The sequence below is a fragment of the Selaginella moellendorffii genome, unplaced genomic scaffold (assembly GCF_000143415.4).
Source record: "Selaginella moellendorffii unplaced genomic scaffold, v1.0 SELMOscaffold_20, whole genome shotgun sequence".
Classification (NCBI taxonomy): domain Eukaryota; kingdom Viridiplantae; phylum Streptophyta; class Lycopodiopsida; order Selaginellales; family Selaginellaceae; genus Selaginella; species Selaginella moellendorffii.
The window spans coordinates 1457635-1479996 of NW_003314281.1; the positions used below are offsets into that span (position 1 = coordinate 1457635).

The 22362-nt window shown below is 48.6% G+C and overlaps 7 protein-coding genes across 8 annotated transcripts; 4 read left to right on the forward strand and 3 right to left on the reverse strand.

The window, feature by feature from the left end:
• Window positions 1–4624: 4624 nt before the first annotated feature.
• LOC9636800 (peptide methionine sulfoxide reductase B5) lies at window positions 4625–5517 on the forward strand. The gene is made up of 4 exons (XM_002972747.2): window positions 4625–4827; window positions 4965–5121; window positions 5172–5353; window positions 5413–5517. The coding sequence occupies exons 1-3, from the start codon at window positions 4634–4636 to the stop codon at window positions 5328–5330; spliced, it is 510 nt and encodes a 169-aa protein (XP_002972793.2). The 5' UTR covers window positions 4625–4633; the 3' UTR covers window positions 5331–5353; window positions 5413–5517.
• A 472-nt stretch (window positions 5518–5989) lies between these two features.
• LOC9636801 (silicon efflux transporter LSI2) lies at window positions 5990–9819 on the forward strand. The gene is made up of 7 exons (XM_024677572.1): window positions 5990–6181; window positions 6298–6356; window positions 6418–6514; window positions 6573–6844; window positions 6905–8574; window positions 8966–9155; window positions 9385–9819. The coding sequence occupies exons 5-7, from the start codon at window positions 7159–7161 to the stop codon at window positions 9648–9650; spliced, it is 1872 nt and encodes a 623-aa protein (XP_024533340.1). The 5' UTR covers window positions 5990–6181; window positions 6298–6356; window positions 6418–6514; window positions 6573–6844; window positions 6905–7158; the 3' UTR covers window positions 9651–9819.
• Window positions 9820–10220: 401 nt separating this feature from the next.
• Window positions 10221–14985, reverse strand: LOC9637458 (silicon efflux transporter LSI2). 2 transcript variants are annotated; one of them, XM_024677575.1, is made up of 6 exons: window positions 14454–14985; window positions 13883–14335; window positions 13454–13755; window positions 13335–13378; window positions 12697–13270; window positions 10221–12403 (listed from the first exon to the last, which is right to left on the reverse strand). In XM_024677575.1, the coding sequence occupies exon 6, from the start codon at window positions 12210–12212 to the stop codon at window positions 10485–10487; it is 1728 nt and encodes a 575-aa protein (XP_024533343.1). In that variant the 5' UTR covers window positions 12213–12403; window positions 12697–13270; window positions 13335–13378; window positions 13454–13755; window positions 13883–14335; window positions 14454–14985; the 3' UTR covers window positions 10221–10484. The 2 variants fall into 2 exon arrangements, with proteins under 2 accessions (XP_024533343.1, XP_024533342.1); XM_024677574.1 differs by having other exon boundaries at window positions 13335–13383.
• An 82-nt stretch (window positions 14986–15067) lies between these two features.
• Window positions 15068–16366, reverse strand: LOC9637459 (pentatricopeptide repeat-containing protein At4g02750). Its single transcript, XM_024677934.1, has one exon. It carries the CDS (start codon window positions 16364–16366, stop codon window positions 15068–15070), a length of 1299 nt encoding a protein of 432 aa, XP_024533702.1.
• Window positions 16367–16847: 481 nt separating this feature from the next.
• Window positions 16848–17787, forward strand: LOC9637460 (V-type proton ATPase subunit c2). The gene is made up of 3 exons (XM_002972749.2): window positions 16848–17004; window positions 17189–17474; window positions 17545–17787. The coding sequence occupies exons 1-3, from the start codon at window positions 16920–16922 to the stop codon at window positions 17672–17674; spliced, it is 501 nt and encodes a 166-aa protein (XP_002972795.1). The 5' UTR covers window positions 16848–16919; the 3' UTR covers window positions 17675–17787.
• Window positions 17788–17822: 35 nt separating this feature from the next.
• LOC112347282 (pentatricopeptide repeat-containing protein At4g02750-like) lies at window positions 17823–19421 on the forward strand. Its single transcript, XM_024677935.1, has one exon. The coding sequence runs from the start codon at window positions 17823–17825 to the stop codon at window positions 19419–19421; it is 1599 nt and encodes a 532-aa protein (XP_024533703.1).
• A 9-nt stretch (window positions 19422–19430) lies between these two features.
• Window positions 19431–20990, reverse strand: LOC9636803 (golgin subfamily A member 6-like protein 7). Its single transcript, XM_024677937.1, has one exon. It carries the CDS (start codon window positions 20988–20990, stop codon window positions 19452–19454), a length of 1539 nt encoding a protein of 512 aa, XP_024533705.1. The 3' UTR covers window positions 19431–19451.
• Window positions 20991–22362: the final 1372 nt, after the last annotated feature.

The following is a 22362-nucleotide window of genomic DNA, read 5'->3' on the forward strand; positions in this document are numbered from 1 at the left end:
CCCCCCCCCCCCCCCCCCGGGAGACACACGCTTTGGGCTTTCACCCCTTGAGTTGTATTAGTATGTGGACTTAGTCTCAGAATCGATCTCAGACTCGATCTCGGACCCAACTTCGGACTCAGTCTCGAACTCGATCTTGGACTCGATCTCGGACCCGATCTCGGACTCGACTTCGGACTCGACCTCGGACTCGGTCTTGGACCCGATTTGGATCTCGGACTCCGTCTCGAACTTGGTCTCGAACTCGGTCTCGATCTCAGTCTCCGATTCGGCCTCGGCTTGATCCCGGACCCTATCTCGAACTCGGTCTCAGAGTCGGTCTTGGACTCGATTTTCGACTTGGTCCCATCCGATAAACTCTTTGTCATTTCGGTCAAGCTTTCGGGGATCTTTTAGCCTACGACATCTCGGGGAGTCGGTTCCTTACACATAAGATATGATTCATATATGAAATATATTTGTCACATGCCTAATAACCATTTCTTTCTCTAAGGTCCTTATTACCCAAAGTCTTTTAGACTTTTGGGCAACACCTTTTTCTAACATTTCCTTGATATTTATCTGTAATATTTTAATGTACTTTAATGATTGACTTTGAGTAGAAATCTTGACTAAATGAACATCCCTAGTTAGAATAGGATGATAAATTGCAATCTTAGACCTAGTTGATAGGTCAAAATCAAAGAGATCAATATACTTCTGCTCTAGTTGATTAATTATTGCAACATAAAAACTATATAAGGGATTTAAAGAGGGAATAAAAAATCAAGAAAGAAAAATAGATAAGGAGACAAAAGTGGTAGAAGTAAAAATGAACCCTAAATATCACAAAATGATGCATTTTTATTATAGACCTTTTCTGTTTATATTTAAACCCTTATGGATCATCTTTTGAATCCCTTTGGTTGCTTACATTATAAGTGTTTTTGAATTTGAATAGTACTAAGCTAAGTGACCTCCCAAAAAGTCCAAATTCAAGAGTTTACATTTGGTATCAGATAGGTCTTGGATCCGACTTTATTGGCTAAGTAGTGAAATCACACTAAGTTCAAAAGTTTACAAGTAGAAGTAAAAGGATAATATAGGATAAAAATGAGAAAAATGGAAGAGAGAAGAAAGAATATAAGATAAGAGGGAGAAATTTCAAAATTACATTTGGTATAATTGTGTTACCACTAATCTATATTAAAGATAAGGTCAAAAGCTTGACTTGGCATCACTTAAAATGATTGAAGCTTAAAGCTTGAGATCATCTATACACACAACCCTCATATAATGCCACTATAAATGGTAACATATGGCGATAGAGTGAGCAATAAAAGATTAAATGCATGTATATGATTGTTGCCATAATGAATGAAAATTAACTTTCGTTTAATGCAACTATAGATGGCAATAAACTAAAAAAGAAACCTTAAAGTTTAGCATATACTAAAGATGAGGTCAAAAGCTTGACTTAGCACCATTTACAACAATTAAAGCTTAAAGCTTAAGATCATCTATACATACAACTAAGTCCTCCTTAAATGTATATATATGGTTGTTGCCATAATGAATGAAAACTATAGATGGCAACAAATTGAGCAATAGAAGATTAACTCAAACAGTATTTATTAATACAAAGAAGATAATAGAGATTCTTAAACCAGAATGAAAATTAGCTCTTGTACAATGTAATTATAAATGGCAACATGTGACAATAGGTTGAGTAATAGAGGATTAACTCAAACCAATATTGATCAATATAAAGAGGACCTTTTGCTATAAAAATTTGAAAAGTGAACTAAATAAATTAGTGCTAAATAAACCCTTTGATGGTACTTTTAAAAGAAGGATGGAGGGGTCATTCATTTATTCATGCAAGGACCTCCACTACTTGCTTTTTATTTCCTAGAAGAATCTTTATGTTAATATTTTCCACCTCAACAACACTAACAAGATGTTATTAACACCAAAACCTTCACCCAAGAAATGGAAGATGTTATTCTAGGAAACCTTGACAATGTCAATACATATGATAAATAATATCACACGTCTATTAGTAAACATCATGGATGTGATTACATTTTCATTGCCCTTGAATACAAGTAGCAATAACATCAATTTCATCATAACAAAAGCATCTTCCATGGGAAATAGAGTTGAAACATATACAATTACAAATGGGAAAGGTGATGTTTTATAACATTATATCAGTCAAAGAACTTCGTTAAGGATGGCTAGGGAAAATGTATGCACAAGTCCCATAAAATTTTAATGAAATGTTAATTACATGATTCTAACTTAATTTGCTCCAAAATATTTGGCTTTGCATGAAATAAGAGGCTTTAGAAGCAAAGACTAAATTATATAATTAACTCAGATAACCCTTGATGAAAATAATGCAATTGTTAAAAAGGCATTATCATAGTTGTTAACATGTCTAAATGTACACTTAAAGATATTTGGGAAAATGCTTTAATTCATATGAGTGGCTACATATAATACCACCCTTTAGAGACATATGGGAAACTTATGCAGATATGGGTATCATCTCAAGAATGATAGCTGGAAATCACTATAAAGTGATCAAATTAATAACACACATTATATCCAAAACTCCCATGAAAGAAATTTGGTCAAATGCAAGGATTGGTTAAAAAAGCACCATATGCTATGATTGCCGCTATCAATTGAGTTTAATTATTCATCTATAATTGTAGAGCATCAAGCAACTGCACCAATTGTTACTCTAAAGTCAAAAAAAGATGTATAAATGACAAAAAGGAAAAAGAAAAAAGGAATACATAGAAAAGTTATAAGAATAAAAGAAATCTAGATAACACAAAAGTTATATTAAAACCAAAAACACAAATCCAAACACTCCTTAGGGATAATCAAAATTTCCCTTTATCTTCATCATTATGAGTATAGAAATATATATATTCAATTAACCCAAAAACCATAGTTTATATATAAAAGTGACTGATTTGGATTGAAACCAATTTAATAGTTATCAACTACTATATTAATAATAGTATATAGGATGATAGTCATACACCTGATCTCATATCATCTTTTTCTCTTAAAAGGATTAAAAGCAGTTAAGGTGCTTTTGTTGATGGGTCAGGATTTAAAAGAACATCAAGAGGAGGCATTCATAGATTTATAAGTGGTGTAATTTGTTTTTAATTCATATATATAAAACTGTTATATATGCATAATTTTTAGAGGATCAGTATGTTGAATATTGCACTAAAGTTCATAACTGATTTATGACATATATTTAAAAAATCAATATTAAATAATATTACAATAATAACTAAAGTGAGAAAATGATTAAAATATCTGTTTTGTGCTTATAAATTTACAAATTTATTTTACATATTTTAATATAAAAATGCTAAAATTTAAATCATAGAAATAAATAAACCACTTATAAGAGGATAAGATTAATATTGGTTTATTTATACTTATGATAAAGAATAACAGGATAAGATTCCTGGGATAAGAGCATAATCATATCCTCTTATCTATTAAACTGATTAATATTAAACCAATATTAATCTTAATTGTAGGAGACAATAATAGTATACTTCACACAAAGTGTTAGCTACGTTGACAGGGTGTTATGGTGATAAATGTTTTAAGATGTCTTGACTCTTCATATTTTAATAATAATATATTAATATATTTATGATTTATAAATTTTAATCATTTTAATCTTTTTGGTTTGCTTAAGCAAACATGTAAGGACTGAGGTGGTAGTGGATATACTTAGAATATGTGTGAATATTCTGGGATATTCTATCATCTAAAGGTTGTTATTCATTTAGAATGATTTTGTCTTTATAATTTATAAAATTTCTTCGAAAATTTCTAGTATCTTCTAGTTTATTCTACAATCTATCTGTTGATATGCAATAAGATTAATATTTTATTTATAAATTATAAACATGTTTATAATTTTAAACTTCTGATTAATTAATTGAATTAATGAATCATACTAGATATTATATTATATCCCAAAAGACATAATTGCTCACTCAATGTATTCTTCATATATTAATATGTTTAAAATTTATATATTTATATATTTTTTAGCTAATGGTTAAATTGTAAAACTTTATATTAAAAGTTAAATTATATAAGGTTTCATAGGAAAAAATAAACATGAGCATGTGCAGGGATTTATCTCTCCTCTCTTCAAGCTTTGTTAGGACTGTGCATGATAGCTTATCTCTAGCATACCTTGAGACTCTTTTCCTTTAAGTATATGGTTTCCAATATCATGGATAGAATTTCCTTTGTTAATCTCTATGAGAAAAGCTAGAGCTCTTGGATTCGATTACTTTCCATACTCTTAAGCTATAGTCTGTCACGCTTGCACCACAGGAACTAGTGAACTCTCAACTCTTTGCGTTAAATTCTATTTTCGAGAGTTCCTACTGGAAGTAGCCGTCCACCGCATGGAGGTATCTTCCTTGATCGCAGCTGGATTCCACACCTTCTCTTTAATCGTGGAGAAGAAAGATGGATTGTAAAACTCCATTCTTCCCGTTCGCAACATGGCTCGTTCATCCCTAACACCCGTTTACAACCTTTCTTGAAATTAAATAATGCAAACTATTAGGGTTTTTGCTAATAGGGGGGAATGGCGCTGGCTGGGGCTGCAGCGATGGCGCTCGCACCTCGAATGCGGCCAGGGAGTCTTGGATTTTCGCGCAGCTGGAGCGGCCACCGTCTGAGAGCAATGTGCTCGATTGAGCGCGTGAACAAGACGGAAGAGGAATGGAGAGCCGTGCTGAATAGCGAGCAATTCCGGATATTGCGAATGAAAGGAACCGAGTAAGGTGTTTTTGGATAATATTTCCCATAGGCGATGCTGCATCTTTCTTGCATGATTCTACATGAGATTTCCTTTGGCGATACTGTGTTCTTGGCGGGACGACAAATTATGATAGTCTTTGTCTGTGACTGTGCAGGATGCCAGGGAGTGGCGAGTACAACAAGTTCTACAAGGACGGAGTGTACAACTGCGGGGGCTGCGGAACACCGCTCTACAAATCGACAGCAAAGTTTGATTCCGGATGTGGATGGCCAGCGTTTTTCGAGGGTCTTCCCGGAGCAATCAACAGAACAGTGAGCACTTTAGCTGTAGGCAGCACCGAGAAATGTGTTTTCCAATGCAGGTAGACGCTGATGGCTATCGCACTGAGATTACGTGTGCTGCTTGTGGAGGACACCTCGGTCACGTCTTCAAAGGCGAGGGGTTTCCAACTCCGACGAACGAGCGCCACTGCGTGAATAGCATATCGCTCAAATTCGCTCCGGGCGACCAGGACAAGTGAGCTGTGTGGATGGCTTCTGCCAGGTACGCTCTCGAGCTCTGTTTTGTTAAGAAAAAACCAATTTTTGTTGGTACTTCTGCAGGTGACGGAAGTGGATTGTATTTGTCTGGAAAAATAAAAATCCCTCGTTTGTGGAAACGCTGTATTCGCTATTCACTGCAAGTTGCATAGATTTTTTGTCGTCGTTTATCCGAGGACGAGGCAAGGTCTTTTGCGGTGGACAGATGCCGACAAAATGCATTTCCAGTAAGAAATTCTCGCTGCTTTTGCAGTTTGATACCGCACTGAGATCATGCGTGGAGGAGGACAAAGTGGCAACGCTTTCTTCTAACATTTTGAAGGCTGTAGAATAAAAACAGGTAATCTAGAATGGGACCCTCTATATTCCTCTCTACCGAGCTCCTGTGAATATTTTCCTGGTTGTTTTCTAACAGCAAACGAACACGTGCACGATTTGGAGATAGCGAAATCCCTCCTCGGGTGAAGTCGGGCTATCCTTACGCAGTGTTCGTGTTACCACCTTTTGGAAACTTAGAGATCATGCTGGTTTTGTGCAGGTTTGACGAGGCAGTGGCGCAAAAGAAATCGACTGTGGTCCGTAATTGCATATTCTGGTTCGGTACTTGGATCCGCCTTTTGCTGCTTGTCTAAGATAACTCGGCGTTTTTCTCAGATTGGCGAAGAAAAGCAATGACGGGTCACATCTCAGCTCTCCTGTTACAATAAAGAAGAACACACGAGAATGTAACTGGAAAGCGATTGGGTACGAAAGCGTAGGCCACGCGAACGAACTTCCAACAGCGTTTCTCGGAATGTCAACGGAAGAGCCATGATAAACAGAGCCTCTACAGGTAAGATCCTTTCATGGCGTGGGATTTTGCTTGACTAAGTATATAGCCAGTGCGTGAGGCTACCTCCTTTCTTTCTAGACTCTTGTGATATGACTTGGTTGTCTTCCTACCAACAGGTAACAACATCAGGTCTCGCACAAGAAACAAAAGCAAAGGCGTGATGCAACAGCAACAGGTGCAATCTCTCACTTTGATTTAGTTTTTCTAACGTCTTGAGCTTGTGGTCTTCTTTCCAGACGCGGACGGGTATCTCGCAGCATGAAATCCAATTTGGAAAAATCTATTCGCTAAGCAAAGGATCTGCGTAATCTTTGGCACCCCAAACAAGGAAAGGTTCGTGTTTGCAGATCGTATCGTATTTGGATGAACAGGGATAACATGAGGTTTGCAGCGTTGATCAGCCGATGACATAATCTCGCAACATCGAGGCCAAGAACCACAGTGGAACAAAAAAGATCTCTCGGCCGAGAGAAGAGATACCTATGGCTGCGCATAGGTGAACGCTCAATAGCATGCTGATGCAATCTACAGGCCTACAAGCGCAAAAAAAAAAAAAAAAAGAAGAGGAAAACCACGCACTCAGTGCCGTGCTTTTCAACATAAATACTCTCCCAGTGCCTCCGCTGTATCACCAAAACGACCACCTTTGGCGCTTCGAGAGAGGTGAGTTGAGCTGCATTGCACTCTCACATCTTCTAAAAATCTCTCTTTTCTTGTTGCAAGATCGCCACAGCGCTCGCATCTCTCCTGTGTCAGAGCTGAAAGAAGAATCTTTGTGTGGCGAGAAGAAGTGGCCAACGTTTTTAAGCGTGTGTACGTAGAGCTTGATTTCCTGGTTTCGTGCGTAAGATGGCGCCGTGAAGCTCTCTCTTCTCTTCGCTGGATCGATCGATCAAATTCTCAGTGATCTTTCTTTCTCTCATTCTCCCTCGAGAGGAGACGATCGTCCAAGAGAAAGGAGGAGAAGATCGAAGATCATGGCATGGGCAGCACCTTACAAGGTGGTGCTTGGGAGCTTCGCGTTCCTCATCTTTTGGACGCTGGCCACCTTCCCGGCGGTCCGATGCCTGCCCGTCGGACGGACCGCAGGAGCTCTCCTGGGAGGAACGCTCATGGTCGTCTTCCAGGTCCTCTCTCCAAACCAGGCCTTCGCGGCGGTGGATCTTCCCATCCTCGGCCTCCTCTTTGGCACCATGGTCATCAGCGTCTACCTCGAGCGCGCCGATCTCTTCAAGTACCTCAAAATGGTGCTCTCATGGCGCTGCCGCGGCGCCAAGGACCTGCTCGTCCGCGTGAGCGTCTTCTCGGCGCTGGCCAGCGCGCTCTTCACGAATGATACCATCTGCGTGATCTTCACCGAGTTCGTGCTCAATCTGTGCAAGCAGCACAACCTCCCGCCGGAGCCATTCCTCCTGGCGCTCGCCTCCAGCGCCAACATTGGCTCCGCCACCACGCCCATCGGCAACCCCCAGAACCTCGTCATCGCGATCGAGAGCAAGATCCAGTTCGGCAAGTTCCTCATCGGCGTCCTCCCCGCCATGATTGCCGGGATCGTCTTCAACATCCTCTTCCTCCTCGCCATGTACTGGCGGCCGCTCTCGCAAGGCCTGGCCGCCGCCGATGCTCCGCCACCCCTCCCCGCCCCCGCCGATGCCACCAGCGATCCATCCTCCGCCATGGAGCTGGGCGCGATCAAATCCATCCAAGTCGTCTCCCCACACAATCACCACAGCCCGCGACGGTCGCCGCTCTCCTACGAGCGCCTCCACAGCGGGCCACTGAGCGCCGCCGCCGTGGGGGAATATCCCACCGCCGCCGCGGCGCCGCCATCGCCCATCGCGGAGGAGGACGACAAGCCCACGCCGCTCTACTCCTCCCGCGTCTACTCGCCCGTACACCCCATCGCCGAGAAGCAGCACCAGCTCTACTCTCCGCGGGTCCACTCCCCCGGGATGTCGCCCGCGGGGATGTATTCCCCCGCGTCGGGATATTCTCCCGCGCAGGCCACAGCGGCGAGGTTCTACTCCGGGCGGGAGGGCCAAGCCCACCACGCCCACCACCACGCTGCGGCGCCGCACAGGGAGATAAACGAGCAGCACCACCACAGGGCGCAGCTGCGGGAGCACCTCACCACGCCCAAGGGCGGTAAAGATGTCACCGCGGACTACCCCGAGAAGCTGCCGCAAGAGGGCACCGGGAAGGAGGAATATGCGCCGTGGTACCGGTGGGGTCCCAAGCTCCGGCGCAAGGCCTGGATGGCCGCGGTGTACGGCGTCACCGCAGGGTTCCTGGCGGCGCTTCTCTCGGGGCTCAATCTCACATGGAGCGCGCTCACCGCCGCCGTGGCGCTCATGGTGCTGGATTTCTCCGACGCTGGCCCCAGCTTGGACAGGGTAAGTGCCACCCTCGATCAATCATTCCCCCCTCCTCTTTTCGTTCGATCGATTCGATCGATTCTAGGGTACCATCATCTTTGCCCTTTTTCCTCGATTCGATTGCTTCTTTTCCCTTTTTTCTTTGTGCTTCTCTGACCCGCAAATCTGATCGGGCATCCGGAATTCCTTCTCGCGAATTCCTCTAGGGCGGCCTCACGCTCTTTACAGTTCTCTCGGTTCATAGGCAGGCTTTTGTGCCGAGCATGCTTTCGGTGTGTGTTGCCTACCAACATGGCGACATGGATGGATCTCTCATCTTTTTCTCTTCCTTTTTTCTCGCGTTCGCGGTACTATGGAGACTATGGAGACTAAAGCCTTGATTTCGTTCTTTGCTCTTTCTTTGTTCCAGGTCTCTTATTCGCTGCTCGTCTTCTTTTCCGGGATGTTTATCACCGTGGATGGATTTAACAGCACTGGCGCTCCAGGCCAGTTCTGGAACGCTGTCGAGCCCCACACTCGAATCGATTCTGCAAAGGGGGTGGCCATCTTATCCCTCGTGATTCTCATTCTCTCCAACGTCGCATCCAACGTTCCAACTGGTGAGTCATTTGATCCTTGTTCCCTCTTTTTGGAGCTCTCTCCTTTCACTCATACTCGTACTCTTTTTGAGAGATCCTTGTTTCCTCCTTTTTGAGCTCTTTCCTTTCAGTCACACCAGTGCGTACTCTTACTCTTTGTTGTTCCTCACAACTTTTTGCCTTTACTCCCACTCACATCCATCGTTTCTGCTCGTTGTTTCTCACATCCTTTTCTTTCTTTTCTCTGCAGTGCTGCTTTTGGGAACACGGGTGGCGGCATCGGCCGCGGCGATTCACGGGGCCAGCGTTACAAGATCGTGGCTTTACCTGGCATGGGTGAGCACAGTGGCTGGCAACTTCACTCTCATCGGCTCCGCTGCGAATCTCATCGTCTGCGAGCAAGCCCGGCAAGCAAAGCCCAACAGTTACAACCTCACCTTCTGGGCTCATCTCAAGTTCGGCATTCCTTCGACGTTGATCGTGACGGCTCTCGGGCTTCCGCTCATTCAAGGCTGAAACTTTGCGGGCTGGTCACTTTCGTTGATCCCTTCGCTGGAAGCTTTCGGGGGTGTATAGTATGACGCATATGGATGGATACGTAGCAAGCAGCAGACAGCGGCGTTGATCGTGCCAAGCAAGGAACGCAAGAAAAAAAAGAAAGAAAAAAATGAAAGTCTTCAGTGCCTTGCTTTTGAAGTAGCTCCTCTCGAGGCCTCTGAAGTGCAGGCTTTCGTTGGGCTTTTTCTGTACAATAAAAAGATTTCTTAGTTGTGAACAAAGATTTCTTCTGTGAAAACAAAAAATCGTTTTCTTTACCTGGCCAAAGTCTTGATTTTTCGGCAGAGAAAATCTGACAGAAGAAATACTTCGTGGAATTTGGAGCAAAGTTGGAGACGTTTCTGGTCAACTAGTCAACCATCGAAGTCAAAGCCTCGAGGTCTGATCGGACGGCCAAGGGAGAAAATTTCAACGACTACGACGTGTCCAAGTGGCATCTCAAGCCGCCAACCACGTGTCTATATATATACATTGACTTGCAGACACGTGGCAAAATATCAAGCCCGCCATCTGAAAGCTCAAACGTCAAGCCGCAAAGCCTCTCTTCCAGGTTGGTGAGATATTCAGACATTTTTCTTCATTCTTTTTGTTCTTACTGGATCGCTCCCGCAGTTTGGAGAGACTTATCTATCAGTCATAGACTAAAGAGTTTTTTTCTTGTGGACTTGGTTGGTTTCTTGGTCCATCTCCATCAATCGATCAAACCCAAGACTTCCCCGCGATTCCTTTTACACGGAGTAGTGATCGATCGATCGACAGATATCCGATGATATGACCACTGACACCATCTCGTCAGCCTTGGATCAAAGGGAGCCCGACCGCGATGACGATGAATGTGGATGGCACTCCAAACGCCAAGTGCTTCCAGAAGGAGAGATTGAACTTATCGCTCTCCGCCCGGCGCGCTTGCTCGCTCACGATCAAGTTGGCGGCGGAGCCGACGAGCGTGAGATTCCCCGCCACGGTGCTGACCCAGGCCAGGACCAGCCATGCCCGCGTCACGCTCGCGCCGCTCGTCGCCGCCGCGGACGCCGCCACCCTCGACCCCAGCAGCAGCACCGTCGGGACGTTGGACGCGACGTTGGAGAGCAGCACGACGACGAGCGAGAGGAGCGCGATCCCGGACACGCTGTCGATCCGCGCGTGGGGTTCCACGGCCTTCCAGAGCTGGCCGGGCGCTCCGGTGCGATTGAAGCCGTCCACCGTGACGAACATCCCCGAGAAGAAGACGAGGAGCGAGTACGAGACTTGATCCAGGCACGGCCCCGCGTCGGAGAAGTCGAGCACGATGAGCACCACCGCCGCCGTGAGCGCCGTCCACGAGAGGTTGAGGCCGTAGAGCAGCGCCGCCAGCATCGCCAGGGTGACGAGGTAGACGCAAACCTTCCACACTTTCCTCCGGAGCCTGGACGCGCGTGTTGTCTTTAGCGGCGGCGATGATGGTGGTGGTGGTAGCGCTCCCGCCTCCTCATCGAATTCTTCCGGGACGTGGCTCCGCGTGGATCGTGAGCGGCGGAAGGAGCTCGAGCTTCTCGAGCTTCTTCGCGATTCCAGGCGGAGGAGATCGTCGATCACTGCCGGGGAGTGGAGCCAGTTTGGCGGATCGTGCTCTGTTTCCTCTGTTTTCTCCGCGTCCGCGGCGGCGATGGTCTTGCCGGATTCCTGGTAGCTCGAGGGGCTGGCGGCGAGGGGCTGGACGCGGACGAGGCTGACGTGGTCGTGCTCGCGGTCGTGATCGTCTTCCGGGAGCTCGGCCACCTTTGGAGCAGCGCCGCCAACTTCTGGCATTTGAATCATCGCCGCTGGCTTGTCAAGTTGTCCGCCACCACTGCCACCACCACCACTCTCCACGTCTCCAGCGGCGATGGCGTGGCGATCATCGATCTTGGGCAGCGGCTTGAGGCTCTTCCAGTAGAAGAGCAGCAGGAGCACGGTGTTGACGAAGATCCCCAGTGCCATTGCCGGAAGAACACCCACGAGGAACTTGAAGAAGGAGATCTTGCTCTCCACCGCGATGACCAGGTTCTGCGGATTGCCAATGGCGGTGGCGGCGGAGCCAATGTTGGAGCTGGTGGCGAGCGCCATGAGGTACGGCAGCACTGGCACGCGGTGCTGCTTGCAAAGCCTGAGCACGAACTCGGTGAAGATCACGCAAGTGGTGTCGTTCGTGAAGAGCGCGCTGCTCAGCGCCGAGAGGACGCAAATCCGGCACAGCAGATCCTTCGGGCCGCGGCTCCGCCACGAGAGCCCCGAGCCCAGGTACTTGAAGAGATCGGCGCGCTCGAGGTAGACGCTCACGACCATGGTGCCGAAGAGGAGGCCCAGGATGGGGAGATCGATGGCGTCGAAGGCCTGGTTGGGAGAGATGACTTGGAAGACGACCATGAGCGCGGCGCCGAGCAAGGATCCCGCGGTTCTGCCAATTGGGAGGAATGGCACTGCTGGGAAGACTGCCAGGATCCAGAACACCGCGAATGCGATGCTCCCCAGCGCGACCTTGTGCGTCGCTGCCCATGCCATGATCGTAAAGGGGGAGCTCTCGACGTTGTTGTTCTATGTGTTCGTGGGATCGTTCGTCTTGCTGGATTGGTGATTGATCGCGAACTTATAGCATGTGGAGGAGATTTGCTGCTAATGGCGCCAAGGAGAGGCGATGGATTTGTCTGCTTCCAACCTTACAAGTGTTCTTGCGAGGTGGCCGAGATCCAGACCTGCCGAAATTCGCGTGTCAGTTCGGGTTGGGAGAGGTGATCCTGCGAAAGAGAATCGGGGCAACCGCTAGCATTCAATGCCCGAATCAATCCATTCGCAAACCAAGCGGAGCTCTCGATCGAGCTCCCACAATCAATCAGCACACGAAAAGAAAGGAATTAAAATGCGCATGCCAAAAGGAAATGCCAGCGAACGAGCGGAGGATCCACGATCGGTTTCACGAGCGCCAAGATCTCACGAGATCAAAGCAAAACAAAAAGCAAGTAGAGATGGATGGAAAGAGAGGGCATACCAATTGGAAAAGCTTCCAATCCTCCTTAGAAGCCCGTCGTCGTCGTCGTCGTCGTCGTCTCGGTCGTAGTTGAGCACTCACGAGCTCCCCATCGCCGCATTTATAGGAAGACTCCATCCCTTCCGCCCCGCAAAACAAATCCTCATTTTAGTCCAGGGCTCCATGGATTAGGGTTTAAGCCCGCCACGTGGCACAGTCTCTGACACGTGTCCAAAGCGTACGGAGCCGCCCGCCGGACGTACACATGACTGAGATCAGGCACATCTAACGGTTGTGGCGACCGCGACCGTCGGATCCCGGGGGGTTCGCTAGATGATTCGCGCACAGTGACCCCGCGGCTAGAAAATTTTGGAGGTTGGCTTTGACAGTGGTTTCTCTTCTTCTTCTTCTTCTTCTTCGCTCGTTCGCTCGCTTGCTATGCTGCTCTGGGAGAAGAAGTATCCATCGATGGGAAACCAATTGCCGCTTTCATCACCGGTCGGATCATAGACGTATGATCCTTTTCACGCGTTTGGAGACAACGTTGCCATCGAGCATTTTAAGCCGGGAAAGCTCAAGGGCCACAAGCAGACAGCTGCAATTTGGGCGATGTCGAGATGAGTGTTACAGTGACGTCTGAACTTAAAAGAGCACTGTACCTCTCTTGATCGAATTCCTCCGTTAAGTCACGGTAAAACTGTGCCTGTCCTGGGCCGGCGAAAGAGAACAACATAGGAAACATTAGAAAACTGGCCAAATTCCAAGAAAGGAGAAGTACCTCGTCCATGTCAGTGTTAAAAAAACTTTTTCCTTTTCTTGCTTTCTCTCTTCTCTTTGCTCGAGTGGTTCACGCTTCCTGTGTACCGGAAGAGGAGGAGACACTGCTTGACAGCCCCGCGGCATCCACAGCGAATGTCGCAAGTTCATCGAAGCTTGCTCACATTCTCTCACATTCTCATGTTGGTGAATGATAGCGCCGCTGCGCTACAAGCCAAGCCCGTCCAGCCGTCCGGAAGAGACTTTCCCTCCGGCTGATGATAAGAAAGAAGTTGACACCCAGAGCCGTGATCCCGAGGACATCTGTACAAAACAGGCACACGCGCAGCCTTAGACCGAAAATTTTTAGCCGAAGAAAAACAAGCATAAAAGGAAAAAACAAGTTGCATGAAAAGAAAATTGTGTACCACCAGTGAGGAAAAAAACATACCCCCCGGTGCGTGCGAGATCCGGGGCTGGATTTCGCTTGGCTTGACCTCAGTGTTGCGACCTTCCCAAGAATCTGAGAAAGCTCCACATGAATGTAGAAGCTGCGAATAGTACTGCACCGACCAGCAATGCGGTGTTGAAACCCACGCTCACCAGCAGGTTGACTAGAATGCCAGCGATGGCGACACCGAAGAAGTTTGCCCAGAAGGAACTCCAGAATGGCATTCCCAGAACCACAGAAGCCATGGCACCTGTCCAAGCTCCAGTCCCCGGGAACGGGACTGCCACAAAAAGCATTAGTCCCAGCCACTTAAATTCCTGGATAGGCCCGGCCTTGCGTCTCGTGTGTTTGTAAATCGAATCCAAAACTTTCCTGGCACTGGAGCTCCTCGCTGTGAGAAACGTAGTTAACTGTTCCATGTAGAGCAGCACCAATGGCACAGGGATCATATTCCTGCCAAATAGAAAACGCATGTCAAAGCTTGAGACGTGACATGCTTGAATGCTTAGCTATGCACACTAGAAGTTAGAACAAACAAAACAAGATCAAGGAAACTATATGTGTGACTTACCCGGCCACCGAGAGACAGTAGACTAGAAGAGGATTCAGCCGCATCCAATACCCGACTGGAATCGCCCCGCGAAGCTCCAGCACTGGAAGCGTCGCGAGCGCAAAGACGATTGCCTCGTCTGGCCACCGCGAGCTGCGAAGATAATCTGCTATGCGGAGTCCCAGGGCGGATGCTCCGATGGAAGAAGACTCGGCGGCTCCCCCAGCCGCGGCATAGGCGAGAAGGTTGCTTGAGAGGATCCACGCAAGGAGCGAAGCAGCGATCCCTTTGGCAATGGCAGCGAGAATTTTCTTGCCGCTGCCGCTAGGTGGAGAGATTCTGGAGTCCGATGGCCATGAATCGGCGTTGTTTGGTGCCGCGCATCGCGGTCGAGGTTGGATCTGGATGCCTTGTCTCGAGATCGAGAGATGACTTACTTGAAGAGACGATTTCGTGATCGGGATGCGCGGCAGCGATGCTAGAGCCTCTGCATTGCACGGCTGCGACCTCCGCAACTCCGATCCGGCAGCAGCCAAGCTCCGGCGCCCTGCGCTCACGGCAGAGATCATCCTGGCACAATAAACCCTAGGACGCCATAGCCGGGAAGAATATCCAAGAGGGAATAATCTTCTCGTTTAAATCCGCCCCAGGAACATGTTTGACAGTAGGACAAAGGTCGCTGGCACGGAGCTCTGGATCGCTTGATTGCAGCGGAGAAGATCGCTGTGGATGTTGCAGCAGCCGAGAATCGTGTTCCAGGCGATCGACGTCGGCTCGAATGGCATGCTTTCGAAGAGATCTCGCGCATCGCCCATCTCCCCCACGCGCCCGAATACCCCGATCATACAGCAGTAGTGCTCCAGGATTGGAGCGATCGCGAAATCGGTGCTCATCGACCGGAAGCACTGGCGCGCGAGATCCATCTGCCCGACGTGGTTGAATCCAGAGAAGATCCCAACGAATGTGAGACTGTCTGGCATCAAACCCTCGAGGAGCATGCGATCGAGCAGCTCCAGCGCCTGGATCGAGTGCCCGGCCTGGGACTGCGCCAGGATCAGGTAATTCCAGGGCCCCCAGCGCGGCTCCGGCATCCGAGAGAACATCTCCCTCGCGCGATCGAGGAGCCCATCTCTGGCATAGGCAGTGATCACCGCGTTCCAGGTCACGGCATTCCACTGCGGCATGAGATCAAACAGCCGCTGCGCTCCTGCGATGTTTTTGCAATCCGAGTGCCCTGCCACGATCGCGGTCCACGAAACCACGTCGCGAATTGGGGCTCCGTGGAAGAATGCGAGTGATCGATCGATCCTGGCGTGCTGGGATGCCGCCGCTGCGATCATCACGTTCCATGCAGTGATCTGGCGATCGGGGAAGGAATCAAACACAGATTCGAGCTCGTCGAGAGGCGAGCAGCGACGCGCGTGGGCGTGGAGGAGCGCCGAGAAGGTCACGGAAGAGTGTAATGGCATCTTGTCATAAAAGAGTTTAGAAGATTCTAGATCCCCAGCTTGGGCATATGCTGCGAGCATGGTAGTCCATGAAACCACGTCGCATATTCTCATAGAAAGAAAGAGACCTCTTGCTTGAGAGACTTTGTAGTAGAGAATGTATGCCTGTAGCATTGCATTAGACATTGGTAAGCTGGGATCAAGAATGGATTTAAAGATAGATTCTGCATCTTCCAGATGCCCGTTCTCGGCATATGCCATTAGCATAGCTGAAGAAGATACCATGCTAGAGCAGGGCATCTTCGCAAAGAACCTCTCGGCTCCATCTAAATCGCCGCTTTGCGAGCAGCAGGTGATCATGGTCGTCCATGAGATCACGTCTCTCTCAGCCATCCGATGAAAGATCTTTGTTCCATTGGGCACGTCCCCAGCTTGGGCATATGCCAGGAGCAAAGAGTTCCAAGACACAAGATTGGTCTCTTCCATGGAATCAAAGAATCTCTTCGATTCGCGAAGATGCCCGGCCTGGGCAAGCGCCGCCAGCACCGCGCTCGCGGATACCACATTGTGCTGCGGCATTCGATCGAACGCCCACTTTGCCCTCTCCACGGCGCCATTTTGGGCGTAGGCCGCGAGAAGGATGCTCCACGAGTAGAGGTTAGGGTTCCTGAGGCCGTGGAAGACGCGCTGGGCTTGATCCAAGTTCCCGCATTTGCCATACATGTCGATGAGGCGATTCGCAAGGTATCGGTCGCGCGAGAGCCCAGATCGCACGATCTGGCCGTGGATTTCTCTGCCCAGGAAGAGATCGCGAGCGATCCCGCAGGATTGGAGGCGTTGAGCGTAGACATTGATGGCTTGATGCTCGGTGAGGAAGAATCTCATTCATTTAGGGCTTACAGCATGCCAAGTCAGCGAAAACGAAGAGCGAATATTCTGTGAATGGATGGATATTCTGGGATTCTTTCTCTTGGGACCTAACCCTAAGGGATAGATCCGGCGTGGATTGCCGGGGAGCAACGCAAGTCGGGGGAGATTCATGGCTTCCACCGACGCATTCAGTGGCGATGAGACGGCGCCCTTCTTCGGATTCATTGGCGCCGCGGCAGCTCTGGTCTTCTCGTGTAAGTTCTTGCCTCTCACCGCCATGGCTGGACTGGATCTAGGGTTGTGGTGCGTGTCTCGGCTGCGCGGCATTGCAATGCCTGAGCTTGGGCCATGGATTCGCCTTCCTGCGCGATTTCCTTGCCACAATCCCGATATTTCGATCCCAAAATTCCCCATTTTCTCATGGAATTTTCTTTGCAGGCATGGGAGCTGCCTATGGAACCGCAAAGAGTGGTGTTGGAGTGGCGTCCATGGGCGTGATGCGGCCGGAGCTCGTGATGAAATCGATCGTGCCAGTGGTCATGGCTGGAGTGCTGGGAATCTACGGCCTCATCATCGCTGTGATTATCAGCACGGGCATCAACCCAAAGGCAAAGTCCTACTACTTGTTCGATGGCTACGCTCATCTATCGTCCGGGCTGGCTTGCGGCCTCGCGGGTCTCTCGGCTGGAATGGCAATCGGGATTGTCGGTGACGCTGGAGTCCGGTAAGTTCGATCGATCAAAAACCATCTTTTTCTTCGATATCTCCATTGATTGGTTTGTTTTTCTTTGCAGGGCGAATGCGCAGCAACCCAAGCTTTTTGTTGGAATGATCCTGATTCTCATCTTTGCCGAGGCTTTGGCTCTATACGGTCTCATTGTGGGAATCATCCTGTCGTCTCGAGCTGGCCAGTCGAGAGGGTAAGCACAGCAGCAGCAAGATTAAGGTGGTGCATAAGCCAGCATTCTAGCGCTTTTTTTTTCTTCTTACTACCTGTATTATTACTATTCCTTCCAATAATCCTCGCTTTTCTCGTATGTTTTGAGCTGTCTCTCTCTCTTTTACGCTATGAATGTCCAGGAGATCTAGCGGCTTCTTCGATGGCTTAGTTCCATTCTATGTGAAGAAGATCCGGGCTTGTTCCAGCTCCAGAGATCTTTCAAGCTGCCAGGAACTCCACCTCGAGATTGTCAATCAGGGGCTCGGGAAGAACAGGCTGATCGCGAATCTCCTCGTGGGCTTGTATGGGAAGTGTGGCAGCGTCGAGGCAGCGGGGTGTGTCTTTCGAGAGATCGCGAGTCAAAACGTTTTCTCCTGGAACATCTTGGCTGGAGCGTATGCCCAGAATGGGCATAGCAAGAAAGCGAAGGAGGTTTTTGACGAGATGCCGAGCAGGGATAGAGTGTCATGGGCGACGATCTTGACGGGTTATAGCGGTCATGGTCGGGAAGCGATGGAGATCTTCCAAGCAATGCCTCAGTGGGATATGGTTTCGAGCAATATCATTCTCACGACAGCTTCGCAAGGGCTGGATCTGGAGGAACTGAGAGCGCTGTTCCAGGCGATGCATCAAAGAGATGAGATCTCCTGGACGGGGATCTTGAAACTCTATTCCGTGAACGATCGTTTCGAGGAAGCCAAGCTGGTGTTCTACCGGATGCCACAGCGAGATCTTGTGTGTTGGACTGTGATGATCTGTGGATATGCCCAGCGAGGGCATATGGATCTAGCTCGGGCAATGTTTCGAGCTATGCCGGAACAGGACGAAGTATCGTGGACTGCGATGATCCAGGCGTGTGTGAGTCGAGATTTGTTTGAGGAAGCGAGGGAGATGTTCTTGAGCATGCCCCGGCGAGGGATCGTTCACTGGAACGCGATGATCCAAGCCCACGTCAAGCGATTCAGAGTGGACGAGGCTGAGCGAATGCTCCACAAGATGGCACAGTGGGATGCTTTCTCGGGGACGATCATGGTGGCGGGGTTTGCCCAAGCTGGTCGACTCGATCGATCCATGGAAACGTTCCGAGCGATGCGTCGCAGGGTCTCAGTGACTTGGAACGCGATGGTTCACGGCTACGCACAGAACGGCGAGCTGGATCAGGCCCTGGAGACGCTGGAAAGGATGCCGCGGCACGATCTGGCGTCCTCGACTGGGCTCCTCACCTGGCTGGGGCGGCGCAACATGGCGGAGAAGGCCAGAGATCTCTTCGCCAGGATGCTCGTCCGGGATGATATCGCGTGGAACGCGATGCTCGAGGCGCTGGTGGCGAGTGGAAACATCGCTGAGGCGTGGGAGTTCTTTGTGGGGGCAATGCCGAGGGACCAAGTCTCGTGGAGCACAATGGTGGCGGGGTTTGCTCAGTGCGGGGAGTGGAGGCGATCGATCGAGCTGTTTGGAGAGATGCTCCAGAATGGTTTCCATGCCGATGGGATCGGCTTCGTGGGCGTGCTCACCGCGTGTAGCCATGCAGGGCTGGTCTCTTGTGCGTGCCAGTTCCTAGCTTCCATGCGCGTGGATCATGGAATCTCTCCAGAGCTGGATCACTACGGTTGCATTGCCGATGCGTTTGGACGAGCTGGGAACGTGAAAGATGGGCTCGATCTCTTTGCGAACATGCCTGTTCATCCGGACGAGGTGGTGACCAAGTCATTGCTGGGACTATTGGATTGAAAGAACAAATATGTATGGAAATGATAGAAACTATAAGACCTTTAACCTTTGCAAGATCTTCGATGCCATCTTTAGCCCGATCCTGCGACGCGCTTCCAAAGAGATCTTCGTGGGCGACTTCTCAAGCTTGTCCAAAGACTTGAGACCTTGGATCTTGCACAATGCCTCACTGGACTCGCATAGAAGCCTTTTGAGGATCTCGCCTGTCAAGCCGTGGTTGACATCCATCCTTTCCTTTGCAACATCCATACTTTGCTTTGCAAGATTGAACTGTCGTTCGACTCTCCCTTGTTCCTCCTTCTGTAGCTTTTCTAGCTTGCGCAGTTCCACTTCCAAGACTAACCCATCCTTCTGGAGCCTGCCTTGCTTGAATTTGAGCTGCTCCAGTGCCACTTCCTGGGTCTTGCAAATGCTGAGGAGCTCCTCTTGCTGCTTATCCAATTTTTCCATTACAAGATTGTTGAAGCGCGTTTGTTCGTCCAGCTCGTGCAGTCCCGCTTTCAGGACTATCACATCCTCTTCGAGCCTGCATTGCAACGCTGCTTGCCTCTTGCAAAAGCTGAGGAGCTCCTCTTGCTGCTTATCCATCTTTTCCATTACAAGACTGTTGAAGCTGGTCTGTTCCATCTTGTGCTGCTTGTGTTCCGCTTCCAGGACTATCACATCCTCTTCGAGCCTGCGTTGCAACGCCACTTGCCTCTTGCAAACGTTGAGGAGCTTCTTATCCATCTTTTCCATTACAAGACGGTTGAAGCTAGTCTGTTCCGTCTTGTGCTGCTTGTGTTCCGCTTCCAGGACTATCACATCCTCTTCAAGCCTGTCTTGCAGCGTGGCTTGCCTCTTGCAAATGTTGAGGAGCTCCTCTCGCTGCTTATCCATCTTTTCCATTACAAGACTGGTCTGTTCCATCTTGTGCTGCTTGTGTTCTGCTTCCAGGACTATCACATCCTCTTCGAGCCTGCCTTGCAACGCTGCTTGCCTCTTGCAAACGTTGAGGAGCTCCTCTCGCTGCTGATCCAACTTTCCTATTACAAGATTATTGAAGCGCATATGTTCTATCTTGTGCTGCTCTTGCAGCTCGCGCAGTTCCGTTTCCAGGACTATCACATCCTCTTCGAACCTGCCTTGCCGCACCGTTTGCCTGAGGAGCTCCTCTCGCTGCTTATCCATCTTTTCCACTACAAGATTGTTGAAGCTGGTCTGTTCCATCTTGTGTTGCTTGTGCTCCGCTTCCAGTACTATCACATCCTCTTCGAACCTGCCTTGCTCGATCTTCTGCTGCCACAGCGCCGCTTCCTGCCTCTTGCAAACGCTGAGGAGCTCCTCCTGCTGTCTGTAGAAACTCCTCTGGCCCTCGTGCACGCGCTGCAGTTGCGTCTCGTGCAGCTCTTCCAGCTTGCGCAAGGCTGCTTGAACCTGCGCTGCGACGTCCGCTCGGTGCTTCCCTTGCTCGATCTTGTGCTCCTCTTGAACCTTTTGCAGTGCCGCCTTCACGTCCGCATTCAAGGGAGGTGCTTTGCTCCTCCGGATCGCATCCGCTTCTAGCACCTGTTTGCACTGCTGCACCATCGCTCCCCTACTACTTTTCCGGCTGCACCCCAAATATGACTTTCCGATTTAAAGGCGGGAGTTTTTGGCTCATTCCGGTTCTAAGCTAAGAATTCTCATCCCAGCCGAAAGAAGAGGCAAATGTCCATCACGCTCGAGGAGCTCAGTGGACGAGTTCTATACGTCCCTGGCGGTAGCCAGCAGCTCCGTTATCTTCTACGCGCACAACTGCTCAGTGCCTGGCGAGGAAGTATGGAGCGGCAAGAGGGCGCATTCCATATTTTTCAGGGTGGACGGCCACGGATGCGCGCTGTTTGTGAGGTGTTGCTGGCGGGAAACATAGTGTTCCAAAAGGAAAGAAAGAGAGATCTTCAAACTCTAAAGGAAGTGGAGTGTAGAACTCTCCTCTCATATGAAGCACAGAAACAGAAAATCAGGCACTTTCTTTCTGTAGGATATGTACAGAGTTTTAAGGTATCCTTGGTAGCGTGACAAGGCTCGATGCTTCTCCTATGGAGGCGAGCAGAGTTTTAAGGTAACCTTGGAAGTGTTTCGAAATGACAGCTTGCTAACGACCCCTTGTACCTGCACTAGATTGGAGCTTCTCGAGTCTTACTTGGTTTCTCTGAGGTTCACACTCATCAGCAATGCAGATATTACCGCCCCAAAACACACACCTGAAATGTCGATTGTATTGCGCACACATCCAGTTATAATACGTATTTCTAGATGAACGATAAACTTGCAATTGCTTTATCCTCCAGTGTCGTGTCCTTTAAAAACTAAGCGACAGCCTCAAGAGCATACACAAGCCATTCCTGTTCAAGGATGGGTGTAAATACCATACTAGCAGCCAATATATGACTCCACTATGGAAGGAAACTATAGTTGGACAAAGCTCAGCGCTATAAAAATTTGCTAGGCCACGTCATGTCTATAAAAGTTTTTCCCCGGCCACCTGCATGAAGCTGGACCGAGAGAGAGAGAGGAGCATGTGGAAGCCTCTCGACCACCTCCTAACTCTACATGGGAGAAAGAGCAAGTGCAAGCCTACATGGAAACTCTCCTGGAGGAGCAAAATCAGCCACATGAAGGCCTAGGCCTTTAAAAAGTTTGAAGGACATGAAAGCTCAAAAGAAAAAAGTTAATTTAGTGTTATAAAAGTTTGCTCTACAAATTTATTTCCTTGTGTTCAATAAATTTATTTTCTTGATCATGTTCAATCTTATCACAAGATTGAACATGATCAAGAAAATAAATTCTAGAAGCAAACTTCAATAGTAAACCATTTTACTCTTTTAAAAAAACAAAAGGGACACCATATATTAGATTTAGCAATCCAAAGTTCACTAGCAAAAGCTGAGAAAAACCTGAAATCATTTTTTTGGTGAAC

Bases quoted from the DNA above. Each gene is read 5' to 3' on its own strand.
- LOC9636803 (XM_024677937.1), bottom strand. From the start codon at position 20,990: ATGGTGCAGCAGTGCAAACAGGTGCTAGAAGCGGATGCGATCCGGAGG.
- LOC112347282 (XM_024677935.1), top strand. From the start codon at position 17,823: ATGTCCAGGAGATCTAGCGGCTTCTTCGATGGCTTAGTTCCATTCTAT.
- LOC9636801 (XM_024677572.1), top strand. From the start codon at position 7,159: ATGGCATGGGCAGCACCTTACAAGGTGGTGCTTGGGAGCTTCGCGTTC. The intron at 8,575-8,965 runs GTAAGTGCCACC...TCTTTGTTCCAG, and splicing joins CTGGCCCCAGCTTGGACAGG to GTCTCTTATTCGCTGCTCGT. The intron at 9,156-9,384 runs GTGAGTCATTTG...TTTTCTCTGCAG, and splicing joins CGCATCCAACGTTCCAACTG to TGCTGCTTTTGGGAACACGG.
- LOC9637458 (XM_024677575.1), bottom strand. From the start codon at position 12,212: ATGGCATGGGCAGCGACGCACAAGGTCGCGCTGGGGAGCATCGCATTC.
- LOC9637459 (XM_024677934.1), bottom strand. From the start codon at position 16,366: ATGGAAGAGACCAATCTTGTGTCTTGGAACTCTTTGCTCCTGGCATAT.
- LOC9637460 (XM_002972749.2), top strand. From the start codon at position 16,920: ATGGCTTCCACCGACGCATTCAGTGGCGATGAGACGGCGCCCTTCTTC. The intron at 17,005-17,188 runs GTAAGTTCTTGC...TTTTCTTTGCAG, and splicing joins GGCAGCTCTGGTCTTCTCGT to GCATGGGAGCTGCCTATGGA. The intron at 17,475-17,544 runs GTAAGTTCGATC...TTTTCTTTGCAG, and splicing joins GTCGGTGACGCTGGAGTCCG to GGCGAATGCGCAGCAACCCA.
- LOC9636800 (XM_002972747.2), top strand. From the start codon at position 4,634: ATGGCGCTGGCTGGGGCTGCAGCGATGGCGCTCGCACCTCGAATGCGG. The intron at 4,828-4,964 runs GTAAGGTGTTTT...GTGACTGTGCAG, and splicing joins TTGCGAATGAAAGGAACCGA to GATGCCAGGGAGTGGCGAGT. The intron at 5,122-5,171 runs GTGAGCACTTTA...TTTCCAATGCAG, and splicing joins CCGGAGCAATCAACAGAACA to GTAGACGCTGATGGCTATCG.